Source organism: Eublepharis macularius, chromosome 19, assembly GCF_028583425.1.
Source record: "Eublepharis macularius isolate TG4126 chromosome 19, MPM_Emac_v1.0, whole genome shotgun sequence".
NCBI classification, from domain to species: domain Eukaryota; kingdom Metazoa; phylum Chordata; class Lepidosauria; order Squamata; family Eublepharidae; genus Eublepharis; species Eublepharis macularius.
This window is the reverse complement of record NC_072808.1, coordinates 15,852,712-15,879,460: the sequence shown is the minus strand read 5'-3', so window position 1 is coordinate 15,879,460 and position 26,749 is coordinate 15,852,712. Positions and strand designations below refer to the sequence as shown.

At 45.1% G+C, this 26,749-nt stretch overlaps 1 protein-coding gene across 1 annotated transcript; it reads right to left on the bottom strand.

The window, feature by feature from the left end:
- Positions 1–7,332: 7,332 nt before the first annotated feature.
- Positions 7,333–23,296, bottom strand: LOC129346039 (cold-inducible RNA-binding protein-like). Its single transcript, XM_055003288.1, has 8 exons — positions 23,196–23,296; positions 20,364–20,477; positions 17,187–17,293; positions 15,545–15,638; positions 15,383–15,461; positions 13,890–13,953; positions 11,361–13,297; positions 7,333–8,973 (listed from the first exon to the last, which is right to left on the bottom strand). The coding sequence occupies exons 2-6, from the start codon at positions 20,464–20,466 to the stop codon at positions 13,890–13,892; spliced, it is 447 nt and encodes a 148-aa protein (XP_054859263.1). The 5' UTR covers positions 20,467–20,477; positions 23,196–23,296; the 3' UTR covers positions 7,333–8,973; positions 11,361–13,297.
- Between the last annotated feature and the right edge of the window lie 3,453 nt (positions 23,297–26,749).

Here is a 26,749-nt window from a genome sequence, read left to right as displayed (position 1 = left end):
AGCAGCCAGACTACAGCCTGCCTCCGCCTGGAGGCCTAGGAAGGGAAGGCATTCTCTAGTTGCGAGGGCAGGCCTGGTGCGTTCCTATTGGATCTAGGAACACAGTGCCCGCTTTTGAATAATAGACATTTTGGGATGAAGAAACATAAAACATCTCCTTTGAAGCCTGTTTTAAAGGCCTTTTTGCTAGCCCCAGCTGTATTATGGGGATAATAATAACTTGTTCAAACGCTCTGGGTGAGGCACTAATCTGTCTAGAAGAGCAGTATATGAGTGCAGTTATTATTATTTTCATGAAACCTATGCTTGCGCTAAGAAAGGACAGATTCCAGGAATAAAAATCGGAAGGAATTCTGAAATGACGGGCAAAACTTGAAGTGCAAGATTCGAGTCCAAGAGCTCCTTAAAGACCAACAAGATTTCCAGGTTATAAGCTTTCCAGAGTCAAAAATCTCATTGTCAGAGACCTAAAACTTGAAAAGTAATCCTGCAGTGCCTTCTAGTGGGTAAAATACATGTAAGGACCCAGAAAAATGTCGCTTTTTAAAGGCCTATTGAAATGATTTTGTACAGAAAAAAATAGCTTGAAATCAAGAAACAAAATCTTTGGACTGAGATGTTAAACTCTGATGGATTTTTTTTGGTAATTATTTTCCTTAAAACACAAACCTTGTGGACTTTAATAGAAGTCTGAAAATCAAAAAGCCCATGCAGTTAATGTGCTAATATTCTGCTGCGTGAATGAAAGGACGCCTTGGCAAGAGACAAAGCTACAAAGAACTGCCATATACTACAGTTGCCAATGTCTCCCAAGCACCCGAATGTTTAAATGCTGGGTGTGGTACATGAAACAAGTGTGACTGTGCAAGCAATGCGCAGGGAAAGCTTGAACAGATGAAGCATTAAAGCCACTTTTTGTGTCCAAAACTTGTTTTTACTACAAGCATTGGTGAAAAGAACATCAGCCAGCAAATACAGAAAAGATGGATACTGCTAACTTCCAAGGTCAACACAAATTTACAAGTCCTTCCAATGTTTTTAATAGAAATGACCTATTTAAAAAAAAAAGGACAACTGAGGAAATAGTTTCAGCAATACACCAATATATAGGGCTTTAAAAGATTGGTGCAAAACAGGGTGGCTTTTAGGGTTGCCAGGTCCAGCTTGGGAAATTCCTGGAGATTTGGGGGACGGAGCCTGAAGAGGGTGGGGTTTGCGAAGGGGACTCAGTGGGGTCCAATTCCATAGAATCCACCCTTCAAAACAGCCATTTTCTCCAGGGGAACTGATCTGTTGCCTGGAGATCAGTTGTAATTCCTGGAGATCTCCAGTTATCACCTGGAGGCTGGAAAAGGAATGCCGGGAATATACAATCAACAAGGTCTTCAAAATTTATAACCAAATTTTTAGTGCAAAGTGTGCAAAAGTGCAGTCTGCCAATCAAATAAATATAATTTATACATACAAGTAATAAATATGAACATTCATTAGTCCGTATTATTCATAAGCGAGCAAATAGATGGGAGCTGCAATAATGCTCCCGCTGGAGATAAGCGGAGAGTCTTCAAAGAGAGGGAGAAGTGATCACAGTCCAAGTCAAGATGGAAAACTGACGTGCCAACGGGATTATGCCTGCATATTATACCATTCCCATTTCGTATTGACAACTTCCTCCTGGGCACAATTATTGGAAGATCACTGTCCTGATAGTCTCCAGCTTAAACAGCTCACCATAAAGTATTCACATTGCTGGCATAAATTACCCTTTATCACGGACATGTCCGTGATAAAGGGTAATTTATGCCAGCAATGTGAATCACTTTTCCCTCTCTTTGAAGACTCTCCACTTATTTCCAGCGGGAGCATTATTGCAGCTCCCATCTATTTGCTCGCTTATGAATAATACAGACTAATGAATGTTCATATTTATTACTTGTATGTATAAATTATATTTATTTGATTGGCACACTGCACTTTTGCACACTTTGCACTAAAAATTTGGTAATAAATTTTGAAGACCTTGTTGATTGTATATTCCCGGCATTCCTTTTCCAGTTTCTGACTACCCGGGGTTTCCCTGCTCTTGTTATCACCTGGAGGCTGACAAGCCTAGTGGCTTTACTGTATTCACAACAGCTGTTTACAACCTGAGGATCTTGTCTGCGATGTTCTCAACTTGGGTTGCCTTCTGCCTTCCTCTAGTGGGAGCAAAACAGCTTCCCGAGGGATTGCATCGACTTCTTTACATTTCACTGCTGAGATTCATAGAGGGCCTGTAAATGTGTGAGCCGCTCTCATACGTCAATGACTGTTTGGAGCAACTTGGAGCTGCATAAATGTCTGGTAGACACAGGACATTTGGGAGGAGGTGCAAAACCCTTAACAATCTACTCTGGGGAGCTCAGCAATACATCCCCTAGAGAGGTGGTTTGCACACCATTCGTTGGCGCCCTTGCACTGTCCATGTGTCCACTGTTTGTGACCACACTGTTACCAGAACTGCTATTTTATGGGGAAATTAGCACGCAGTCTGGCTTAAGTCAGTGCAGATCTTTACCAATGTATACCAGAATCCGTACTTCCGGATTACTCACGCAATAAAGAGGCAAAAACCAATCAGTACAAAACGTGTTTACTAAGGTGTTGCATAAGCCTACAATAGCACATACAAGCAAGAAACATAACAAGAGCTAGGAAATAAAGAGTGGAAATAATGGAGCCGTTTGCATTAGCAGGGAACCCACTTGAGATCGAAGAAGCGGGGCGATACGTTACCTGATCATGGCGAGAAGCAGAGAAGCAGCAGAGAAGCGGGATGGGATCTAATGCCTGCACAAGATATGCGGAGTGACGGTCAGGGGCCGGGAGAGGAATGGCGCATGCCTCATGGCAGGCACAGCCTGCTTTAATACCCCAAAATGTACCCTGAGACGAGGGCCTTCCAGGTGGTTCTCAAGAGGGGAAACAAAGGCTTGATGGTTCTATAACTATCGCTAATGGGCCACTTTAGGGTCTGAATGTATGATTGCGACACCTTGGGAAGAGGGGACAAAGGAGGGGAGGGAATGCCGGGCAGGTTGATCAAATCTGCCAGGAAGCTGGAGCTGTCTTGATGGCATCTGCTCTGGGATGCGTTGGTTGTATTGACATGCATCCATTAGGTGTTCTGGGCAGCCGGCACGTGGCTTCCATCTCAGGGCGGCTTCCAGTGATATGCATATCAGGGTGAGGCTAGGCTCCGGGAACGTGACAGGAACCCGGTCTCGAAAGGGCAGCCTCAGAGCAAACTGTCCATGGTGAATCTCTGCTGCCTGGGAACATGGCTTCTTCCTTGGCACGTCTTGCGGGCTGGCTAGCAGGCTGCCTAGTGGCCGGGGCAGACCCAGTGACCGTCCTGCAAGGAACTCCCCGTGGGAACTGACCAGGGGGTGCCTGGCCAGGCTCGCGGAGGGTCCCGCCGGTTGGCACTGTGCTGCTAGTGCCATGGCTCTGGGCCCAAGTGGGGTATGTGTCCAAGGAGGCAGGAAACAGGCATTGGTGAACACAGTCCATACTAGTAGGGAGGCAGGAAGCAGGCAAGCTGCTCCAGAAAATGCTCCAGGTTCGGTGCATGTAGAAAAAAATAATTTTGCCCGACAGAACTCGTGGGAAATTGTTCTTTTCCCCTGTAACAACACAGGCTTCATTCCTGCTGTTTTGCTTTCTTTAAGAAGGTACTATCTGTGTGATGTATATTTCTCTGCACTTAAGCAGACTTACCTCTGAGGAAACCTATGCAAGAGTAAGATCATGAAGGTTTCTTACATATTCGTTTTGGGTAAACTATCAGCAAGCATGTGACTATATTATTGATAAAATTCTATTATTTACAATGGAAAATCAAAGGCAGCCCAACAGAAATCCATGAGACAATAAAAATTCCTTTCTTCTTTTCGTGACAGCATGGCTATTTTGTAGCAGACACTGATTTCGGCATTAATACACAAAGCAGGTTGGTGCAGTGTTCAAGAATCCCCCTCTTTCTATCTAGCATCGCCTACTCCTGCCTTGGAAAATTCCTAATTTACTGGAAAATCAAAACTGAAGCGTATATATGTGCATAGATTCTACAGAAGCAATATAAGCGACTGGCTGTACATAGATCTCCAAATCTGCCTTTTCCTCCAGGGAAAACAGGTCACTGCTGTCTGGAAAGCAGACGGAATTCCAGGAGAACTCCCAAGTCCCATTTTGAGGTTAAATCGAAGAGTCCAGTAGCACCTTTAAGACTAACCAACTTGACTGTAGCATAAGCTTTCAAGAATCACAGTTCTCTTCATCAGAGGCGTGGAGGGTAAGAAGAAACCCTCCATGCATCTATGAGTCTTGAGATATGGGGCAGGGAGAGGGTCAGGGCAAGGGAGGAGAGACCACTGCAAAAGTCTGTGTGTCAGGTTTGCCTCTGCATAATAGCTTATGAGATACAGCCTGCTGCTCGGGGATGTTATGTACTAAGTACGAAAAATAGAACATGAATTTGTTCAGTTAACTGATGAGCGATTCCTGCATTTTGTATTCATAGAATCATAAGATTGGGACCTCTGGGGTCTTCTAGTCCAACCCCCTGCGCAATGCAGGAAATGCACTATTACCTCCCTCCACACACACCCTGCGACCCTTACCGCATGCCCAGAAGATGGCAAAACACCATCGGGATCCCTGGAGAAGGGAAAAGTAACACAGGGGTACTTCACAAACCAAACCCCTCTTAAAACAACCTGAGAACTCTTTAGAGCCTTGTCTTCACTATTATGTCTTGAAAGAAAGGAGAAATATAATGAAATTCAGATTATGACCCAGGGCTTGTTGCCTCTCTATGCTTAATGATGTTTAACATAGCCTTATTGGAAGTTCAGATGTTTTATAACATGTTAGATATTGTATATTCACTGTTAAAGGACTAGAGATAACGTGACAACTGGGTCTTTGGAGTCTTCTTCGATTATTCCTATTTCTTAGTTACTCTCCCTAGAGCATAAATCAGTGTTAGACTGGTACAAAAATGTCTTTTTATATTGATATATAGTAATGGTCATTTATCTTTCCGCTCATATCCTCTGTCCTTGTCTTATATTCGGTTCCTGGAATGATTAAGGGATTAACACCTTTGACTAAAATTCAAGGGATTGGAAATGTGTCTTAAGATGGAACTATACATAACATATATAAGAAAAAAATTGTAAGAAATGAGATAAGAAACAGAGTAAGTGGAAAAAAAGCAAAGAAATTAAATAATGATTAGATTAAAAGGGAAGGTTAAAGGTATAAGGGGCGCTAGCCGGGTTACACAGTGGCTTTCTTAATTTATGGATTGATGGTTATACTGGGGGGGGGGGGGGAGATTTTTTTTGAAGCATTGATTACACAATGAAGGTCTTGTACACGAATCTGTTACTGAAATGTTTTTTCTTTTTGTAATCCCCTTCCCCATTATAAAAACCCAATAAAAATAATTTGCAAACAAAACAACCTGAGAACAAGGGACAGAGATGCAGTCCACCATAGCTAGGCACTGACATCAGCGGCAGTTCACAAAGACAACAGAGCATTGTCCTTAACATCAAATATTTTTGACAAGGTGACATGACTGAACACAAGCATAGAGTCATGTGCAGGCCCCACGGCCGGGCACTCCTCCTGTGGGGAAATGGGAGGTCTCTGGAGCAATTTTTCTTTTGCAGGTATGAAGGGTACCTGCAGGCTGGCTTAGCGAGAAGGCATGTCCGTCTCAGCCGGTCTGGCCTGAGGGCCGAGGCTCCAATGTTAGCATAGCCTGAAGGCGGCGCACAACATTCAGCAGCAGAAAATGAGCGGCCATTTCTGACCACGATTCACTCCAAGAATTGCTCCATGATTGCTTTTAAATAATAATTATGTGCTGTCAAGTCACAAGCAGCTCACGGCAACGCCTCACGGAGTTTTCAAGGCAAGAGATAAGCAGGCATGGGTTGCCACTGCCTTCTTCTGCACATCCAAGCAGTAACCATGGCTGAATCTCCTTCGCTTCTGAGGCTATTCAGGCTGCAGCGACCATCTTTAAGCAAGCAAAACCCACATGAAGTCTTTCCAGCCATGGTGCAGCGTAACATCTTTCTACCATGTCTTTCTACCATGTCTTTCTACCATGGTGCAGCGTAACATCAGTTGCCATCCATGGAGATTATGAAACATCAATATGCTGAACTCTTTTAAAAAACTCATACCACCCAATATACATCAATGCTTTGATAGCTTAATTTTGTTAAGAAAAATAAAGGAAAATAATTCAAACACAAATGCTTAATGGTTTCTGGAAAACGTTTTATTTTAAAAGACAAGCCTGCTACAAATATGCTGCAGGAATGGGACTTAGTGCCGAGGGGGCTTTGCTCCCCACTCCCCACCGTCTGCAAAAGCATCAGAGCCAGTTCCCGTCCCATGAAGGGCCCAGATCCTGCTGGCTACATTGCCACAGAGATCCTGCAACGCACATAAAGGGCATCCATTCTCAGCATCCCATTAACAAGGCGATCCTAAAGACAGTTACACCTCTGTAAACCTACTTACTTCACTAGTTAGGATCGCACTTTATTTTAGCCCTGCCACAGGCTTGGACAGCGTCCGCATTCAAAGGTGGCAGGAACACTACCTTCAGAAGTAACAGAGAGCCAAGTGCAGATGCTGGAGTGCCACTGTTCAACGCAGAAGGGGACTGCCGCTGCCCAGAGGATCTGGAGGGAGGTGCCACCAATGAGGAACACACCCAGCTCTACTTCTTAACAGCTGGACAAGATAATGGGATGGATGAGGGCCAATAAACTGAAGCTAAATCCAGACAAGCTGCCGGTCAATGGCAAAGCTGCTCAAGGACTGAGAAGTAAGCCTTTCCGATATGCCAACTATGGCTGTTCCTCGTAACACAGGAGCTGACTGTGGCAGTCCATGCTTTGATCATACCCAGGTTTGATTATTGTAAGGCGCGCTACATGGGCGGCCCTTGAAAACTGTCTCGAACCTTCAGCAGGCTCAAAATGCAGCAGCCACGCTATTGCTGGGAGGAAACTGAGATTGCATCACCCTTGCAGACACACATGCACTGGGGTTTTCATCTGGTTCTAATTTTCAGGCCCTAAATAGCTTGGCCGTTAAGTATCTGAAGGGCCATCTCTTCCCATTCTATCCTGCCCACCGTACGATTCTCAAGACCTGCTCTGTTTCCCCTGCCCCCTAAACCTACACTTGGTGAGGTTGTTGCAAAAATAGCAGAGTTCATGACCTGGTGCTTTGCCCAAGGACTTCACCAAGACTTGGGAGAACTTTTGAAAAGGTTTTATTCCAGGAATAAAGGGGTACAAAGTTTCAAGCCAGTAAAAACACTCTGAGCCCACCCTAAAATGGTGGGGTCTCTTTACACCCCTTGTTCTGTTCTGAGACAAAGCCCACCTTCTTGCTGAGACCAAGAGAGACCTCTTTTCTTCGCTCTAAGTGAAACTTTCCCATGTTATCTAGCTGGCTTCAGCTGGTGGCTGTTTATTGCTTCTGGTCACCAAGCATTTCTCTGCGCAGTTACACTCAAGGCCGGGCAAAAGCGGCTTTGTATTTCAAGCTAGCCAGAAAAACGGCTTCTGCTTTTGCTCACCAGGTGAGGCAGGTGGCAACCAGAGGTGGGGGTTTTCACCCGCAGAATGTCCTTCCCCTTGAGGATCACCCCTACTACATTTTTGGCTCCAGACTAAAGCGTCTTTCACCCAGGCTTTTGAGGGGTTGATCTTTTCTGCCTGTTTGTGCCATCAGCTTCTTGCCTGGGAAGCGTTTTATGAACGAGAGACTTGTTTTGCTCCGTTTCTAGCTGTACTGAGACTTTTGCTAGGTGTTTACTGAAATACCAGCCCTACTTGACACTGGAGATTCCCTACGTAAAACACAAATATATAAAGGGTTCTGGAGCCCTTTGAGCTCCAGAAAGAATAAAAAAGCTGGTGGTGGGGAGCTGAATGAAGTGCTTTAGCGGCTGCGCCCCCTAGCCCCTCGCGTACGAGCAGGAAGGCTTGCTGCTTAATCCTTCCCCACAGGTTTGAGAAATGTTCTCAGATCTTTGCTGCAACCTTTTACTTACTTTAGGCCAGCGGAACGAAAAAGATCCTCTTCCTGTCTTCCAAAGGTGGCAGTCAGATGGGGCTTTTTTCAGCGGTTGCAACGCAGTGAACTCCACCCCTCCCTCATCTTTCTTGCCCTGGCTTTAGTTATACTTACTGTATTTATATCCCATCTTTCTCCCCAATGAAGACCCAAAGCAGCTTACATTGTTCTGGTCTCCTCCATTTTATCTTCACAACATCCCTGTGAGGTGGGTGAGGCTCAAAGTGTGTGACTGGCCCAAGCAAGGTGGGGATTTGAACCCTGCTCTCCAAGATCCTAGCTCAACACTCTATCCATCACACCACACTAGCCGAGCGTTTGTTCTTTACATCTCCAGCGTCATGTAAAGGTGTTCTTTTTAGAGTTCAGAGCACAGCTGAGGATGGATTGGATAAGGGGAAATAATATCGCCTGCCAGGAGGTGGCTCCACCACCCATAGACGTTTGCCATCAGTGAACCGGGTAATCCAGAGGCAAGTTTAGCATGCCGGGGCAGACGCTTTCAGTATAGCTTCATGGTGTAATTTTAAGAGTTACCTGCATATACTGGAGACCAGGCCCATGGTAATCTTACCTAGACAGGATTAGTTTTTTGCTGTTGCTTGGGCACGCTAGTGCTACTAAACGAGCACTTTCCCAAGTCCCCGTTGATCCTCGCTTGAATTAAACTGGACTGCTTGCCCAGAAACGCCAGTTTGAGAATGACCAAATATACGCACAAGCCAGAAGCTCCAGGGAGGTATCTGAAGGCAAAGTCCATTCTCAGCTCCAGCCTTGCGGTAAATTCACTTCCAGGATCCGAAGCTCTTCTTCCACCTGTCAAATAAAGTCATGTTACAAATCTAGCTCAGCGCTCCTGGTACGATCAAAATGTCTGGACACTGGAGACTGGGTGGATAGAAGTTCGCATATCTTAGGAGCTACTGTTTTGAGCCAGGTTCTTTTCCGGAGCAAGATATTTTAGCCCTCGAACCCCATGACTGATGATTCAAACTTCTATTTAGCCCTGTTTAGGGAATACCATAGTTCTTCGCACAAGGGATTGTACATCTGGAGGATTCCCTCCTGGGCCTCTGCTTATAGAAGTCATCTCACTCACTCAACTAGGTATCATGGCCTGTGAGTCTGTAGACTCGGTATCTAGTGCACCAACCGTCAAGGATGCAAAAGGGTTTCCCTTGCAGGCCAACTCCCTTAAACCAAGGTTTCTTTGGAAAGCACCCTGGTAACTCTTGCTAGGATCCTCCTGTGAACACGTAGACTGATGTGCTCATGTGTCCTTCCAGCGCAGAAAAAGACCAATAAAATAGAAACTGGGTAGAAACACTGGATAGCATCTTGTAGCAACTGTGTAGCATCCATGCAGTTTAGACCGCAGGAAAGATACTAAGAGAAATATACCATACTAAACAAAGCCAAAACGTGCGTTTATAAAAACGTCTTATTATAGGAAAACGGTGGACAGCTGGATTCAAATGGGGTAGTAATAATATTCGATTTATATACCGCCCTTCAGGACAAATTAACGCCCACTCAGAGCTGTTTACAAAGTATGTCATTATCCCCACAAGAACAATCACCCTGTGAGGTGGGTGGGGCTGAGAGAGCTCCTAGAAGCTGTGACTGACCCAAGGTCACCCAGCTGGCTTCAAGCGGAGGAGTGGGGAATCAAACCCGGCTCTCCAGATTACAGTCCTGCTGCTCTTAACCACTACACCAAACTTGTTCTACACCAAACTGGGTAAGGAAAGGTCAAACCACAATTACAGGGGGAAGTGCACAACATCACAGCAATTTTTATGAGTATTTTCTTCTACACTCAGGTGTGCAGGACCGAATAACTGACCCACTATTATCTCTTTGTATTTCCAAGAGGAAATCCACTTTTGCTTCCTGAGCTCAGAAGCCCACAGCAACGTACTACCTAATTAAGTCTGCAACATCTCCTGGACTCGATTGTGTTCTCCCGCCCCAACTTCTTACATATTTAACATCAAGCACAATTAAGAGTTCAGAAGAATTCAGAAGCTTGTGCTCATTATTTTGGTTGGACCTGGCAAGTTTGTTCCCTTGCCCAAAACAGCAGGCGCAGAAAGCCTGAATACAACAGACCCCTCTGCGTCAACACTCACCCCGAGGACTCCTATACTAGGGGATACTGCACGTATCCACACTTTTGGGCTCAGCACACCACCAGACAGGGCTTTTACCAAAAAACTCTCTACATTAAGGTATATTGGAAGGCTATTTGAAGTGCTGAAGCTGCCAGCGTGGGAAGAAAATGGCAGGCAAACTTTATGGATCTGAAGGGCTTCTTGAAGATGCTCTACAGAAATGAAATGCGCTCAAACTATGCCAGTGTACTAAAGGAACTGCACAGCATGTTCCTGAGGATATTTGTTACTTATGGTGAGACCTCATGTGCACTGCTTCTTAATGAAGGATTTCACCATTACTTTGGGCTATGCAAATAGGGATGGTCACCCATGTTCTCTCCGAACAGTTCTCTTTTACTGGCACCAGATCCCCCCTCTCTGAATTCTGATATGATCTGGCTCCTTAACTATAAGATTGTTGACTCCTGGGTTACTGCCCTCATATTGGCTGAACTGGTAAATATCATGTAGTTTCCTGCTTCGTTGACCCCCAAGAATCCTACACCTGAGCTCTAGTTCACTCTTTAAGGCTGGCTTGGAAACGGGTTTGAGTTTCATCAGATGACTTACGAAGTACCGAGTTGGAGCCCACACAGCAATTCCACTGGTGGAAAAGGAAGCTGTTCCTGCCTGTTGCCCCTTCCAGCCACAGACCTCCAGCTCCCTATGCTGCTGTCGGGGGAAGCCCTCAGAAGGCTAGGGGGGCATTCAGGTCTGCAATGGGAGGTGGAAAAGCAGGGAAGTCATGCTGTACCGATGGAAAGCCTCTTTTGAGTGGAAGCTTCTGGCAGGATGCAAACCATTGTTAACAATACACAGCACAGAAGTCCTTCCTTCTTTAAAATTTCCATTCAACTGTGTTAAGGAAAAGCTTGCTTCAGGAAGCCAGAAAGTCCGTTACATTGGAAACATCAGGCTAGGATTGGGGGGGGGGGGGTGTCCTCACTTGTTAAAGCAACCCTTGAAAAGAAGCCACACCAGTCAGATTTTTGCCAGCCACAGGAAAAAACTGAAGCGGCCATAAAGAACAGACACAGAGAAAGTTACCTGAGGCAGCGCCAAGGCCAGCCAACTCGGCCCTCTTCAGAAAGGTCTTTCCAGCAGGCAAGAACAGGATGCCAGGAGCCAACCGCAGGAATCCTTTCTACACCCACAGTTTTGTCCCCGTTCACACAAGAGTTCCCTTTTGACACAAAATAAGCCTTACTGTACATGAGGCAGGAGCAGGTTGGCTATAACTGCAAGAGCCACACCACGGGGCTGTGTACTCACTCCCCTAAAAAAAAAAAGAACCCAGTGCCAAGAAAAGCTGAACTCAGCAACCAGTAAAATGGTTAGAACTGCCTAGATTTGGGTGCTGTATGGTTTGTTGCTCTGTGCCTCCTGCTCTGCATAATTTAATCCGGGTTCGAGTTATTGTGGCGGGCAAGGACCTCTGCCTGCTTCCGAGATCCTGCCCCCAAATGGTGGAAAACTGGCCATTAGATCTCCAAAAGCCTTCGGCCCCCCATTGTAAAACACCCGCGGGGGCTCACCAAAGGGAACAGGAGCACCGAGGAGCTCCTCCCGCCCCATTTTTGGATCTAATTCACCCCCACCCTCTCGTGTCGCTATTAATCCTGCAGTAAAAAAAAAACAACCTGCACAAGTTATCCAAGGATGTACTTTTGCCCCCCTTTGCTCTGGAACTAACTGCAAGTAGAGCAAGGGCATCTGGGCTTGAAAAATTGTATGGGAAGAAAAGGATTTACATCCTCTCCCCACAGACAGCAAGAGGGAAACACAGTCCACCTTGTGCTGCATCAGCCACCTCTTCCGATTTGTCTTTTCACTCAGTACAGCACATGTACACTTTCAAGCATGACTTTACACGTTTTACTCTTTCCTTAAGGCAAACAAATTATGGACAAGCATCCCAGTACAAGAGCTTGCTCACTCTTAATAACACTTTTTTTTGCAAAGCATAAGCTTGGGAGACGAATGATATCCCAAGATGTATTCATTTCCCAAGGATGACAAACAGGCCCAGTTTGTGTCCTGTGTGAACACTGCGCACCTTAGACTATGCATGCTCCAGATCTTCTGCAATGCATACAGTGAACAAGTCTGTGTGGAAACGATTCCCTCAAATTACAAGGGATTGAAGTAAACTAAACCATGGCACTAGAACTCCTGAAGTGCCTACTATCAAAGAGATTCACGTTAATCATTTATCAGACATTTTGTAGCCTTATGTTGTACCATGAAACCAAGATGTCGAAGTGTTAAAACGTCAAGAACAGAATTCATTTTCAGAAGGGTATTTAATAGGCTTCGTGAAGCCAAAGAACTGAATACAGGAATTCCTTAACCACTTTTAGTACAATATTGAGTTACATGTGTGTCTTCCAGTTAAAAAAAAATATAAACAAACGGTTTTTTTCAAGAACGACTTGCAAGTTCTGCAAGCTTCAGTTCTAGGTACATCATACAGTATAAATTCTGATTTCTGAAGATCAAACACACGAGTCTCCCTTTACAATCAAGGGGGTTTGCCTTCCACCATACCCCTTCCTCGCTACACCATAGGACTTTTACAAAACTACAAGGTTTTAATGCATTTATAAAAACAAGGAGGATCTTTTACACCTTGCTCAGACTCTGGGGAATTATAGGCAAAACGTAGGTTGGAGCCCCAATCTTGGCTTGTTAAAAGACATCTGGGGAAGTGGAGGGGGAAAAAATAATAAAAGTTATGTATTAAAAAAATGCTTAAACACACCTGTAGAAAAAAAAGGCAAATTAAAATGTTTTTCCTCCAGAAAGCTCTAACAGGCCATCTTGTAGTAGAAGCTGTTGGGCTGCATGTGATAGACTACAAAAGGGGGAGGAGGGGAAATACAGGTAGAGAACTAAACAAGATTCAGCGAAGCTCCAAAAATCTTTATAAATACGGCCATTGGAAGGACGATCTTGATTCAGGAAGGATTTATGCTCGGTGCAAGCTGAGGACAAGAAGCAGGTACAAATCGTAAAGCATGCTGAAGAACACGGATAGCATTCAACTCATGTTTCCCTCCTCCCTACCCAGGGCAAACTGTTTTCAGCATTAGCAATGAAGCTGCCAACTAATCTTAGAGGAAGGAAAAAACAGGAATCCAAAAAACCAAGATTTCACTTGCTGGCTGTCATTCTTCTTTTAGGGCACTGTCTATCACCGTGAGCAGTTGCGCACACATTTTTTTTTTTTTTTAGCAAGACCCTATTAGGAACGCCAGTGGTTTCGTTCCCACAAACTTACGGTTTGGAGGAAGTTCCCCGTGCGTAAAAGCCGTAGTCATGAATTTTATAGGCTGGCCCAACAGTGTCCCTTAAAAAAAAGGTTTGTGGATGGGTTGAACTGTCTCAGCTTTTTATTCAGGCAGGTGGCTAACTCGCCACATGCAATTATATTAGACTGCTGATGAGGACAGATATCCTTTTGGCAAAGTTAAGACTAGGTGGTGAGAGGCTCTAAGCACTATGCTTCATTAGCTGCCAGAGACCAGGAACCGACGCCGATTAAACCCACTGAGCCTACTGAAGGCACACACATACCTAGTTATCGTAGTTGTCTCTGTAGGAGCCCCCAGAGTAACGGTCTCCGTAGCCTCCCTGATTCCTACAGCAAAAAGAACAGAAGACTAATTTAGGCTGTTGCTGGGTCCACTCAGCTTCCTCAGCATATGCAAAAGGCTGGACACAGAATCTCAGTACACAGAACATAATTTCTGGTTATTCTCTTTTTTACAGGAGTTTCATCTCCTCTTTTTACAGGAGTTTCATCTCCAGTGTCTGATATAATCAGTAAGAGAAAAGTTAAACATGAAAAAACTAGGATCTGTTCCTAGCTATGTTAGCTTTGGGGGAAATATTATTTAACTGTATTAACCATTCTAAGCTGAGAGAGCAGCAATTATGCTCACAAATGCTGCGTGAGCTACACAGATCCCATCAGTTTACCCTTGGCTTTCCAGGCTCCAATGTAAAGACCAGCAATAACTAGTTTCTGATGCAAACTTACTACAAGATATCAGTTTCCTGTATTACAGGCTACATGTTGCAGCTGCATGTAGATAAGAAAAGAAACTAAGCTTCCTGAAGAGAAAATTTTTGAATTGCCAGCTGTAAGCTGAAAGCCACCACATGCACAGAAGCTATGCGCAGCTTCTGCACACTGTATTTCTCCGGCATAAGGCAGGAACAGAACATGAGATAGGGTGTATCTCCCACCAGAGAGGGACAAGTTCAGAAATACCTGCATGGCCCCACTGTAGGAGCCTGTGGAAGGAATATCACGCTTTACTGATGCAGAATAACAACATCACATTATCTTCCTACCTAGTGCCCACGAAGTTCACACTTACTTCAAGGTCAGAGAGAAACAAATGCAAGCACTGCTTGCCAACAAGCCCTGGTAGCTAAGTCACTGCAGTAGACAAAGAATACAGGATCTACAGCAAGTGTCATCTAACACTAAGCTAGAATTAGAACCCTAAAAAGAGCCCCCCATATTAAAAATCCAGCACACTTCTAACACAAAGAATAATAATAATTTCTTCTAATGGACGTGTCTTTCATTAATGGAACCACTGAGAGTAAATGAGGGAATAACTGGAGGTCTGCTGCAGCAGAAGACAAATCACTTGCCCCATAGCAGTTAGTGGAAACCATTGCTGGGATCCATTCTAAGGGGTGCGAGGAGGACAAGCGGAGCAGCAGATGGCTGAGCATGCCTCAAACATGCTTAGTTGAAATATCGCTCCCCCCTCGATACCCTTTAGGTAAGGCTGAGATTCAACAGAGACACTTCCAAGGCAATGGAGAAAACGTTGAACAGAAAGCGCAAGAATTAATGGCCAAACAGGATTTTAAAAATCCACAGACGGCAGTGAAATGGCTCAGATACTACAGATTACTGGATGAAGCGCCGCCCCCCCCCCAAGCCTCATATTTGTGCTATGGTGTAGTATCTAGTACCTGAAACCACAGTTCAATTTTCTAGCAGTTACCCAAACTAAGAGGGTGCGTATTCCACAGGGTGGGCTTACCTGCTGCCGTAGTAGTCTCTTGATCCACCATAGCCACCGCTCCTGTTGTCATAACGGCCACCTCCATATCCTCCACCTCCTGGAACAAAGATACAAGGATTTATTAAAACCCTACTGCAGCTGAGCAACTAAGTGAAGGCCACGTGCCAAAGGCAAACTCACCTCTAGAGAATCCACGTCCACGGCCTCTACCTCCAGAAGAGCCACGGGAGGATTTTCCAGCCTGGTCAACCCTGATCTGACGGCCATCCACAGACTTGGACAGAAAAAAAGAAGTCAAACCTAGTGATTCCTGCCATGATGATGATGATCACACCCCTTCGTATATTACCAAAATAAAAGCTCATGGTGAAGAAACTCATTTCCCTATTTTATCATAACACTTAATGATGCTTTTAAACTGCTCCTTCTAGTATTCGTGAGAAGGACAATTCCACCTCTGTTGAATGCTTCCCAACAAAGAATATGGTCTTCGGTATGCCACCCTCTGGGAACTGTTCCCTGTTCCCTCACTAATGTGTCCTGCATGGCACTGACAAGGGCCCATCTTTATCTGCAATTGCCCAGGCTTTGCAAGGTGAGTAGTTGGGCTCTGCCCTTAGAAGATGCCAGAAGGTGTTGTAAGGATATTTTAATCATCAGAAGTTGTAATGAAATGTACATTGCAGGCATTTTATTAAAGCAAAGGTGAACTGGGGTTTTATTTTACTTTGGCTTTTAATTACATATTATCAACTGCCCTGAGCCATAGTGTTTAAATGCTTTAGTAAATAAACACACTTGGGAAATAATTCTTCAGCTGACTTTTCTGTATGGCCCTGTAGCTTCTCCCCAGGCCAAAGGTTCCCTTACCAAGCCAAGACTACATTGCAAAGAAGCTTCAACTGTAGTCAATGAGGTAAACAGGCTGGCCCTCCCCCAATATATTTATAGTCCCGAGTGTGCAACAAGAATCAACAGGGGGCAACTGTCCCACCCGGGGGGGGGGGGGAGAAGGGAGGTAAGCTGATGCGCATTACCATATAGGTAACCCCTCTTTAGATTTCACTTCATTAGCAGACCTGAACTTTAGAATGTTTTATGTGCTTTTTTCACGTGCAGGCCAGTTAGCCTAAATAAATATGCTTCTGTAAAACTAGATGTGACAGCATTCTCAACTCCACCACGGGGATGCCTCCGCTATTTTAGGAATGAAATTTCTTCCGTTTATGAAGGCTTTGAGGGCCTGGTCCTAACTGTGACCACGGTGAGTGGGGCATGGAAGAAAAGCGTTTCCTGCCCCCTGTACCACTTTCAGGAGCCCAAACACTAGGGGACTCGATTCTTGAAAACAGTATGAGTGGGGGACAACAGGAGCCCCCCAACATGGTCCCAAGCAGAGGTAGGCACCTGCAGCTTTTGTAAACAGAGGGAATTTCACCTTTAAAATGGCAGAGGCATCCCCACAGAGGACTCCCATTTAGTTGGGCCTTAGGACTTACATCAGAGGCAGTGCCAGAGCAGCCATGCGTTGCTTGCCTCCCCAGATTCAGAAAAGTACAGGTAAGTTCTTGCATAGAAGATCACTCTTCAGCAAACTCAAGAGAACTAAGCTGCAAGGAAACGCTCAGGAACTGTAAGTGAAGTGAAGTGATACCACTCACAGAGAGTGCAGGGGCAAGTGCAACGTGGGAGCTTATTTCGGAGGGGAAACATGAGCAAGTCTGTTTAAGTAATGGTACAATTGTGAAGGAGGGAAATACAGAGCAGAACACAAACCATCCATGAGGTAAGCGTGCATCCTCACACAAGGGCTTCCACTCACCTCTCCATTCATGGCCCTCATGGCATCCTTGGCATCCTCAGGACGGCAATAGGTTATGAAGCCAAAGCCCCTGGACCTCTGGGTTTCCCTGTCTTTCACGACGACCACTGTGAGGGGAAAGGAAACAAGGTATCAACCAGACGTTTTAACTAATCAAGACCGCAGGAACATCTTGAGGCCCCCATTAGACACGCACAGGGGTCTGAATTAGTACCATTTAAAAGTTTATGAAGGGCCTCTGCACTCTTCCAAAAAACAAGACTCAGAAATCAATTGTTTAATACTTCAGAAGAGAAGCCTCCTGTTTACGTTAGCAAGACTGGGCATCTCTACTTACGCACACAGGAAGCTGGTTTATGAACCCAACCACTTATTCAGCACAGAGCCGCTTCCCGGAAGCACCGGCTCACACACTAGAAGCAGTCTCTCAGTGTGGTGAATGGCTGCAGTCATGTCTGCTTTTTGCAGATTCCAATATACAATAATCACTTTGAAAATGAAGGCAAAGCAGTCCGGTGAGGAAGACAGTCGTCTTGCTCCTGTAAACGATCATGACTTCTTCAGAACTTACTCTTTGATGTCTCAAAGCTCCATTAACATGTTTAAAGGAAGCTATTGTTAGACAAGATGTCTGAACAAACGAGCCAGTTTGCAATCAGCTAACAAACTGGAATCATAAATGTGCTACGGTTTCACACGCTGCATGCATCAACAGATGGTTTTGGTTCTGGACATCAAGAGATGGGGATGCCAAGCAGGGGGCAAGGCGGAAAGACACAAGTAGCTGTAAAACATGGTTTGATGGTCACAGCTTCAGCTTCCACAATCTGGCATGAGCTAATATTCAAATGTTTATTCACAACTACTGAAGGCCCAGAATTATTGCAAGCCAGTGCTGTTAGATCACACTGCGGACAGCCAGTGTGGTATACTCATTAGTGTGTCAGATTAGGATCTGGAAGACCCAGGGTTGAATCCCCACTCTGCCATGAACTCTTGCTGGGTGACTTTAGGCAGGTCACACACTCAGCATGACCTACCTCACAGGGTTGTTGTGAGGATAAAATGGTGGACAGGAGAACAATGCCCCCACTGGGGAGAAAGGTGAGGTAAAATTGAATAATAATATTAAGTCTTCAAGGTGGGAACTTGAACAGGCTCGAACAAGCAGTAAGGTAGGTGCCAAGAGTTGCTGCAGGCAAGACAATCAGCACAATACTTACACAAGGCTCATACAGACAGCAGCAAGGATTTAAAAAAAAATCTAGGTTGGACTTTCTAGAACATGTCCCAGAGTTGCTATACAATTTGCATTTACTTGTGGTGACTAGCAACAGCTCCTTAGGCAAACACATAGATGCCCAGTTAGCTTTGCTCCCAACAAAGGACACCCTTCCCATAACTATTCTTTTTGGTGATTTCTCCTCCACTCACTCTTTGCTCATCTTGGTATTTGCTGTTCTGCAACAGCGATTTTAGTTGCCATTTTTGTCTGAGTTGGGCTGTCAATCTTGGTTTTATTTTACTGGGAGTCAGTTCAAGATCAGCATGATGAGGCAGCGTAGAAAGGCTTTAAATAACCACATTTAACAGAAGATACTGCCATTGCAACTGACCGAGACTCCTTCATACAGCGAGAACGCACATTAGTGTTAAAAGTGAAAGCAAGTTAGCAAAAATAGGAGGAAGTGAAAGTCAGCAGAGAACAAGCAAGTAACTCTCTAACAGAGATTATTTATATGGCTGTTAAAGAGCAATGAGTTCAAAGGACTGGCGCGTTCGGTAGAAGGGGCACCACTTTAAGTGAGCTGTGGGATTTAGCAGCTTGTGGACTGCAACTGAAAAATTAATCTGCATATTTGGATTAATCCAAAACCATAACTAGCAAATGGTGGCTATTTAGCTGTTAACTAGTAATACAACTCTGGGAAGTATGGTCAAGAACAAGACTGAATTTGAACTTTATACTCTTGTTTTTTATGTACAGGGATTTTTTTAAAAAAGTGGTAGTCTCCCAAACGATACATTAAGTTGGCCAATCACATACAGCAGCCATACCACATTAACGAATGTTCAGTTATCAACAGTGCCTACACAAGGTCTGTGATTCAGTATATCCAGTCCAAAAACACACCTGAAAAATACCAGTATTATTCAGGTATATTCAGGAATCTCAATGATACAGAGAAATCTTGAATACACTGATATTTTTATCCTGATTAATACTGGAAATATTGGGGAATAACCAGGGTCACCATTTTAAAGGGTGCAGCAGCTTGTTCTTCTCCTTTTGCAGGTTTCCTGGGCAAAATGGGGGCAGGCTCTCACAAGTGAATGGCATTGCATTTTAGAAGAAGCTTGTCTGTTTGTCCAATCACAGCGATTCTCTCATAGCCCACAGGCTGGACTCCTGGCTGCAACTTAAAGGTGTTTATGACTGTGTGCTTTGGGCTGCTCTGCCTGTGCCTTACTTCTGTTCTGCCAGGTTCGTTTTGCCAGGGTTCTCTGGTTTGACACTGGTTCCGTTTGGGAGGGGGGGTACACTGGGAGGCTTTGGATCAGTGTTCGCTGCTGTTGTGCATTTGGCTAAGGCTTCTCTACCCTGCAGAAAGCATTGGATTTTTGTTCCAACATAGGAAATAATGGAGAGTGGCTGGGGCTGTAGAACTAGATCCACTGACCAGACATCTACCAGACATTAGCAGGCTCTTCAGAGGAAAGGTGGCCCTTGCTCCACTGCAATTTTGGTGTGATTTGCATGAAAACGACCTCTCCAGCTACCCTGGAAAAATTCCCCCACAGGGAATAATGGACCAGATTAATTCTGAAATCCTCTCCCAAACATGGATCCAAATACAAAACTGGCACAGGAGGACCCCTGCTATTTATGGCCCTCCCAATACCCTATTCTGAAAAATAGCATTTTTGGGGTGCACATCCCTAGTGCCTGCACACCACTGCGTAATAATAGAACACAGGACTCTAGTATTCATTCTAGTACTCTGATCTATGATTGACAAGCTTTTATATTTCTGAAAGTAATACGCCTGCAAGTGTGCAGTACTTTAATTGTGTGACATGGGCAATCACAAACTTCTAACAGCCACTTAGTGCCAGTTAGCAAACAGGGCCACCATGGTACCTCAGAATACAGGCAAGACTGGCACCTTCTCTCACCTTCTGCAATGTCTCCATAGGGGGAGAACAACTGCTCCAGATTCTGCTCATTGGTGTCAAAACTGAGCCCTCCAATGAAGAGCTTTCCTTCATCCGATGCCATTTTAGAGTAATCTGCAGACAAAACATTGCTCATTTAAATGTGGGTATCCTAAACAACGTCCCGACACACTTTTTTCGTTTCCCAGAAAGGCATGCGAACATCTGAAGATGTTTTGGAGATCAAGTGTCTTTTATTGTACGCTGATATATTAAATGTTTAATTTGGTGCAGAGTCAAAAACTTATTATCGTTAACTGTCTGGTTACTGCTGACCTCCCCCACAACAAAGGACCAGGGCAAACTCCCCCACTGCAGCTCAACTTCAGCAGGCATCTACCCCTTTACGAAGAAAATAATTCACTGTACATGCTTATACACATACAGGCATAATGAATAAGTCTGTAGTTTTACTTTCATGTTTGAACCCTCCCTTCTTTTCCAAACAACACTATTTAGCATTTCAGATTTCTGCTGTTTGCATTTTCTACCATGTTCCAAGGCAGAGACAGTTGAAGGTGCACAGAACCTTACAGCTAGAACGTAGCCCTGGCCATACTTTTCTAGCAGTGAACAAGGAAAATGTTATTATGTCTGCATTCTAACTACATTTGTACCTACGCACACACACAGTCTATCTTTACAACTAGTATGTGCTCAAGGTTCCAAATATTGTTTCATGGCAAGATGGCAATCTGAACCAATATCCCCTGCCATAATCTGATACTCTCTCAAGGAGAGTTACTAATGAGGGAATCCGTGTATAATCGTGCTACAATGAACCTTTTTTTCAGAAAGGAGGATTGCTTTACCAATGTTAGCTTCAAGAAAAAAAATTCCTACTTTTGCATTTTTCCTTTCATATATCTGTTTTTATGCTATCACTTTTAAGGCTGTAAGATTACAATGTTTCTTTTACATTTTTTTAATCCAGGCATGCATAGGCAAAATTGTGGGCTTGTACTTGTTTTGGGGTGTGCAAGGCTATACAAAGATAGCCTTTCAGAGACAGGAAATCTTCAGCAGAGTTTGTCAACCAGGCCTACTGTCTTCTCAGGCCGGTGGTGTCTGCTTATAAGGCACTCATCTTTCACAGGACATTTATCACACCAGCCCCAACAAACCTGGTAAACCTCTTTACCCTTCCAGCTATTTTATTTGACAGGGACCTATATTCATGACAAAACCCATTGTTATGATCAGACAGGAGCAAACTCTGCCACAACCATTTGAAAGGGGCTGTTCAAAGGAGCACATCCTCTTTCAAAAACAGAAGGGACTGGGAAGATGGCTTGTACATTGGTAGGAACACATTAGCTGTGACTGTTACAATTCCATTTTGTGTAACACAAACCTCAACAGTTGTTCAACTGTTTACACAGATGGGTATCTTACCTTTGTGGATCCTAGCAACAGTATCTGTGTATCTTAAGTAATCTCCTACAACTAAGAGACATATCACTATTATCCACAAAAGTACAGGAATTAAGACTGTAATCCTACATACACAGTGCAATCTTAACAGTTACTCCAGTCTAAGACCATTGGTTTTAATGGGCTTAGACTAGAGTAATTGCTCAGCATAGCACCGACATTTATTTGTAAATCTTACTAAGCTCTGTAGGACTTCCTTCCCAGTAAATGTGCCTTTGAGCAGGCTAATCACCCAAGGCACAAAACCTGCCCAATTAACTCCACCTGAAAGGCCTCAGAATCTCCTCCCTATATCCAGGCATCTGCTCTCCATCAAGCAGGATTCTGCAAGCAAAAGACTTTCAGTAACGTAAATATAGAGGCCTCAATTTCTCAAACAAAAAAAGGAGGGAACTTCGGTGCAATCTTCTGAGGACATTAACCATCAGGAACCAGATTCCCTTGGTTAAGATAGATAGAACCCACCACCATGAAAAATATTGTATTGTGCTTTACGCTCATTTGCCTTCAAGGAACGGATGGGGAAAGGTGCTTTCGCAGCCGCCCAAGATGGGGTGAGAGTAGGGTTGCCAATCTCCTGGTGGGATACGGCAATCCCCTGGAATTACGACTGATCTCGACTACATCTCCCCTGGAGAAAATGGCTGCTTTGGAGCGTGGCCTCTGGCATCTACCCCACTTCGAGTTCTCTCCCATCCCCAAACTCTGCCCTTCGTGGGTTCCATTCTCAAATCTCCAGGAATTTCCCAACCTGGAGTTAGCAACCCGAGGCAAGAAAAGAAAAGAGGCTCGCCGTTAAGGCGGAGAAGCCTCTTCCCCACCCCCCTCGGGTAAAATGGCCGCGAACACGTGGTCTGAACAGAATGCGGGAAGGCGAGCGCAGCGCGGTCCCACCTTCCTCAGACGAGGGGAGCCCCCCTAACCCATCCCCAGGCATGCGCGGAAGAGCCCCGCCGTCCTCCCGCGCTCAGCTAACGGCCCCGTGCGCACGCGCAGCCGCACGAGCGCTCCCCCACTCCTCGCAGCCTTAAATCTGCGCCGCAAACCCCTCCCGAGTTTCTCTAGCCCGTAGCCTGCGCTCCCACATTCGGCGCACGCGCACTGCGCCTCGCGAAGGGCCTCGGCGGGCTCGCGCCCTCGGCGCGTGCGCACAGGAGCCCGCCCGTTCTTTATGGGCAACTGCCGCCGCCATTTTGTGCAGCGTTTCTCGCTTCTCCCCTCCCCCCCCCAACGGCGGAGAAAAGGGCCCTTCTCTCCCGCCGCTTGTTTTGTCCCTCAGGACCCCTTCTCTAACCTCCTTACAGCGGCCTGAGGTACTCCCCGAAGAAAGAGAAGGCGGAAGGGGGGGAAAGCACTCACCAAAAAGGGGCTCTGACAAAGAGACGCGCGCAGAACCGTTAGCGGCTGTGGCAGGCGGCTATCGCGATGGCGGCGAGAGAGAAGGGAGAGGCGAGCGAGGAGAATGAAAGCGAGGCTCCTCCCGGGCCACGCCCCGCTTCGCGGAGCTTGGCTCGGGATTGGTTAAAGGCGAAGGGGGCGGGGCTGCGCGGCACTCGAGGCCACGCCCACACCCCGCTGTGCTGGAAGGGGGGGCTGCAGGTCTTGTTACAACCGCCGTTCACTTCCGCGAGGAGAATTGCGGGTTAATGCGCAGTAGAAGAGCGAGGCTGAGGTCCAGGAGCGCCTTAGAGACCGAATTGGTTTCTAGGGGGTGAGGTTTCGGGAGTCAAAGCTCCCTTCTTCGAATCCGTTTAGGGGCGGTAGAAAAGAGCAAGAGACCAGTAGCACCTATAAGACGGAGATTTATTGTAGGGTATGAGCTTTCGTGAGACACAGCTCACTTCTTCAGATAAGGCAGGATATTTTCCCTCCCACCCACCCCTCCTTACACACACTGGAGCGACTTTTTAAGAGAGTCCAGTAGCACCTTTAAGACTCACCAACTTTATTGTAGCATAAGCTTTCGAGAACAATACAATAAAGTTGGTGAGTCTTAAAGGTGCTACTGGACTCTTTTCTGCTTTTGCTACTACAGACTTACACAGCTAACTCCTCTGCAACTTTTTAAGAGCCAACTGCACAATTTTCAGCATAAGTTCCTGCAGAGTTGGGGACACTAATCGAGTGCAGTTTACAGTGCGCCAAGAAAGTTGAGGGGGTGTGCTTGTTTTAATGGCTCCTGGCCCTTGAGACCAACTTAAGAGGCGGAGAATCTGCCCAGTACATTTTCATCCAGATGTTCCCACAAGCAGCTCAGAATGGCACATTCTCTCTATTCCTTTTACTCTCTAAGCAACCATGTGAGGTAGGTTGGAGAGGCAGGAAGCGACTGTCAGCGATCACCCACCAAGCGGCATGTTAAGAAGGGCGACTCAGCCCTAGGCTTCCCGGATCCCAGCCTGCCACTCTGCACCATGCTGGCTTTCAAACACAGTTAACTCCCATAACCGTATGGTTTCCCCATCCATTTTATCCTCAAAACAATCCAAGGAGATGGTTTTAGTCTAAGCGCCTGGCCCAATGATCTCCACTGCAGATTGCTCCTGCTTGACTAGCACATGGCTGCTGCCATAGACATCGTAAGAGGGAATTGGCCCTTTGAAAGGAACCAATTCCTTGAATGAACCACGATCCTGTGCTGAGGATCTGGGGGCCGCTCTTGATCATAATTTGACACTCAAGAGGCAAGTTTGCGATGGATATTTTGACTGCTTAGTGCGAAGGGTACAGATAGCTCACCTTGGCTAACAGTGGGATCCTCGGAGTTGCCAATCTAAAGCCATTGAAATCAATGGGCTTAGACTGCAGTAAGTCTTCTGAGGATCACACTCAAGTCAGAAGTGTGCAGAAGGAAGTCAGTATTAATGTGCTCTAATCATATTCAAAAATGTAGCTGTGAGTGCGCATAACCTTCAAGGCATTTCCCAAGATGCTGCTTCTTCCACAAGCAGGTACAGCTAGACAAAGGCAAGAGGCCTCGTTTCAACCGGTGGATGAACATGATGCTGGCAAAAAGGATTTGGAAGTTTTAGACAATCAGTTACATTGTGAGGCAAGTGGAGCCTCTACAGGACTGCATTTAAACTAAATAGAAACCAGGAAGACGGAACTTCATAGCGCTAGCCTCTTCGGGGTGGGGGGAGAAACAATAACGTCCTTTTGAGGACAAGTCATCTCTCAGGAATGAGTTTGTGGATGACTCATTCCTTACAGATGGTAGCTTAAGAGTTTCTGATTTCACAACATGGCTAGGGCCAAACCGGGCAGCAAGTACATGTAAGGAAATTACAGCCATTCTAGTAGATCAAATGGTTGTTATAGACAGGGGGCTCAGATATTGATTACAATGTACCTAAACAGCTTGAGAATGGATTATGTAACGGACCTCCTTTTCCCAGATCATTCCATGGACCCAATTCCGTAATCAGGCGCCTCACTACTGACAATGTCTTCCTAGGCCAGGTCCATTCAGCTACAACCCATATACTTAATTTTCAGTGGCTGCACCCCCAGACAGCTCGTAACACCCTCCTATAAAAAGCACACATTTTGACAGGCCTTTTGCTTGAAAGAACGAACAGCTCGGGCAAACTGGTAGCAACGTTGCACTTTTAACTTGATGCATGTTAAATGGTTTTATTTTCTAAGCAACCGTAGGCATTGTGGAATGGCAGGATATAAATATTTTAAATAAACCTATGGACATTTACTTGCAAGAAAATATGCATAGGATTGCTGTATATGGTAGAAGCCACCAAGCCACGCTAGGGAGGTAGATTGCTTAGTGACAAATAAGGATGTGGTCAACTTTCCAAACTTGGTGGAATAGAAAACCAGTTGGAATTACACTTGATTTGTACCCTTTTTTTCTCACATGGAGGCCCAAAGTGACGTACATCATTTATTTTATCCTCTCAGCAACCCTGTGTGGTAGGTTAGGCCAAGAGTATGTGATGGGATGAAGGTCACCCAATGAGCCTCCATGGCAGATTGAGGGTTTGAACCTGGGTTTCCCAGATCCCGACACATTCATGCTATAGAAAAAGGCACACTGGTGTTGCCCCACACCTAAACTGCTCTCTCTACACTTCTGCATCTGAACCCTTGCTGTATTATGGCTTACAGCACCCTCAAGCCTTCAACCAAGCACCGCTGAAGGCTGCTTCTCACAGGGGTCCTCTTGAAAATTTCTTACGGCTTGCTGCATCGGACAGGTCCTTTCTTGTACTAACTTGTATTTTTGAGATTTCCATATTGGTGAGAGATTCCATATGCAAAGCATATTAAAGATCTGCTTAGTGCATTCCTCTTGATCTTACGTGTTGGCAAATAAAGGAAGCAGCTTCTTAGTTACAAGCATTCAGACCACTTTCTATCAGACGTGGGAAAACTCAAGATACTTCTGTATAGAAAATGATCCAAAGAGGTTCAATGAGTTTGTTAACCTTTATTTTAGGCATAAATATATTGCTCCTTAAGAATTCAAGATAGCAAGAATTAATGGAAATACAAGTAGCCTTTATTCTACTTGCAATTCAGTCTTGCACTTGTGGCTTAGCAAACTTCCTGAAGAATCTCTCCTTTGACAAGCCTCTTTAAATTATAGTTCAACAGCATGACCTCTTAGCACCTTGTAAATTCCAAGCAGTCATTACAATAGTGTAATTTGCTCTCTCTGCTTTGGGCAATTCCTTACATCAGTTATACTCATGACCTGCTGATAGCCTACCACTACAGAAATAAAAAACACAGAACATGGAACTAAAATCAGTAGTTTTATTAACATCTACAATCTTAACTCGGAGTCCAAAATGCCAGAGAGACTATGACACAAGATCAGCATTACTCTATTTGCAGTTCATTTGACTGTTAGTTAAAAATGGTATATGCTAGTATTCACCCTGAGCAGCTGG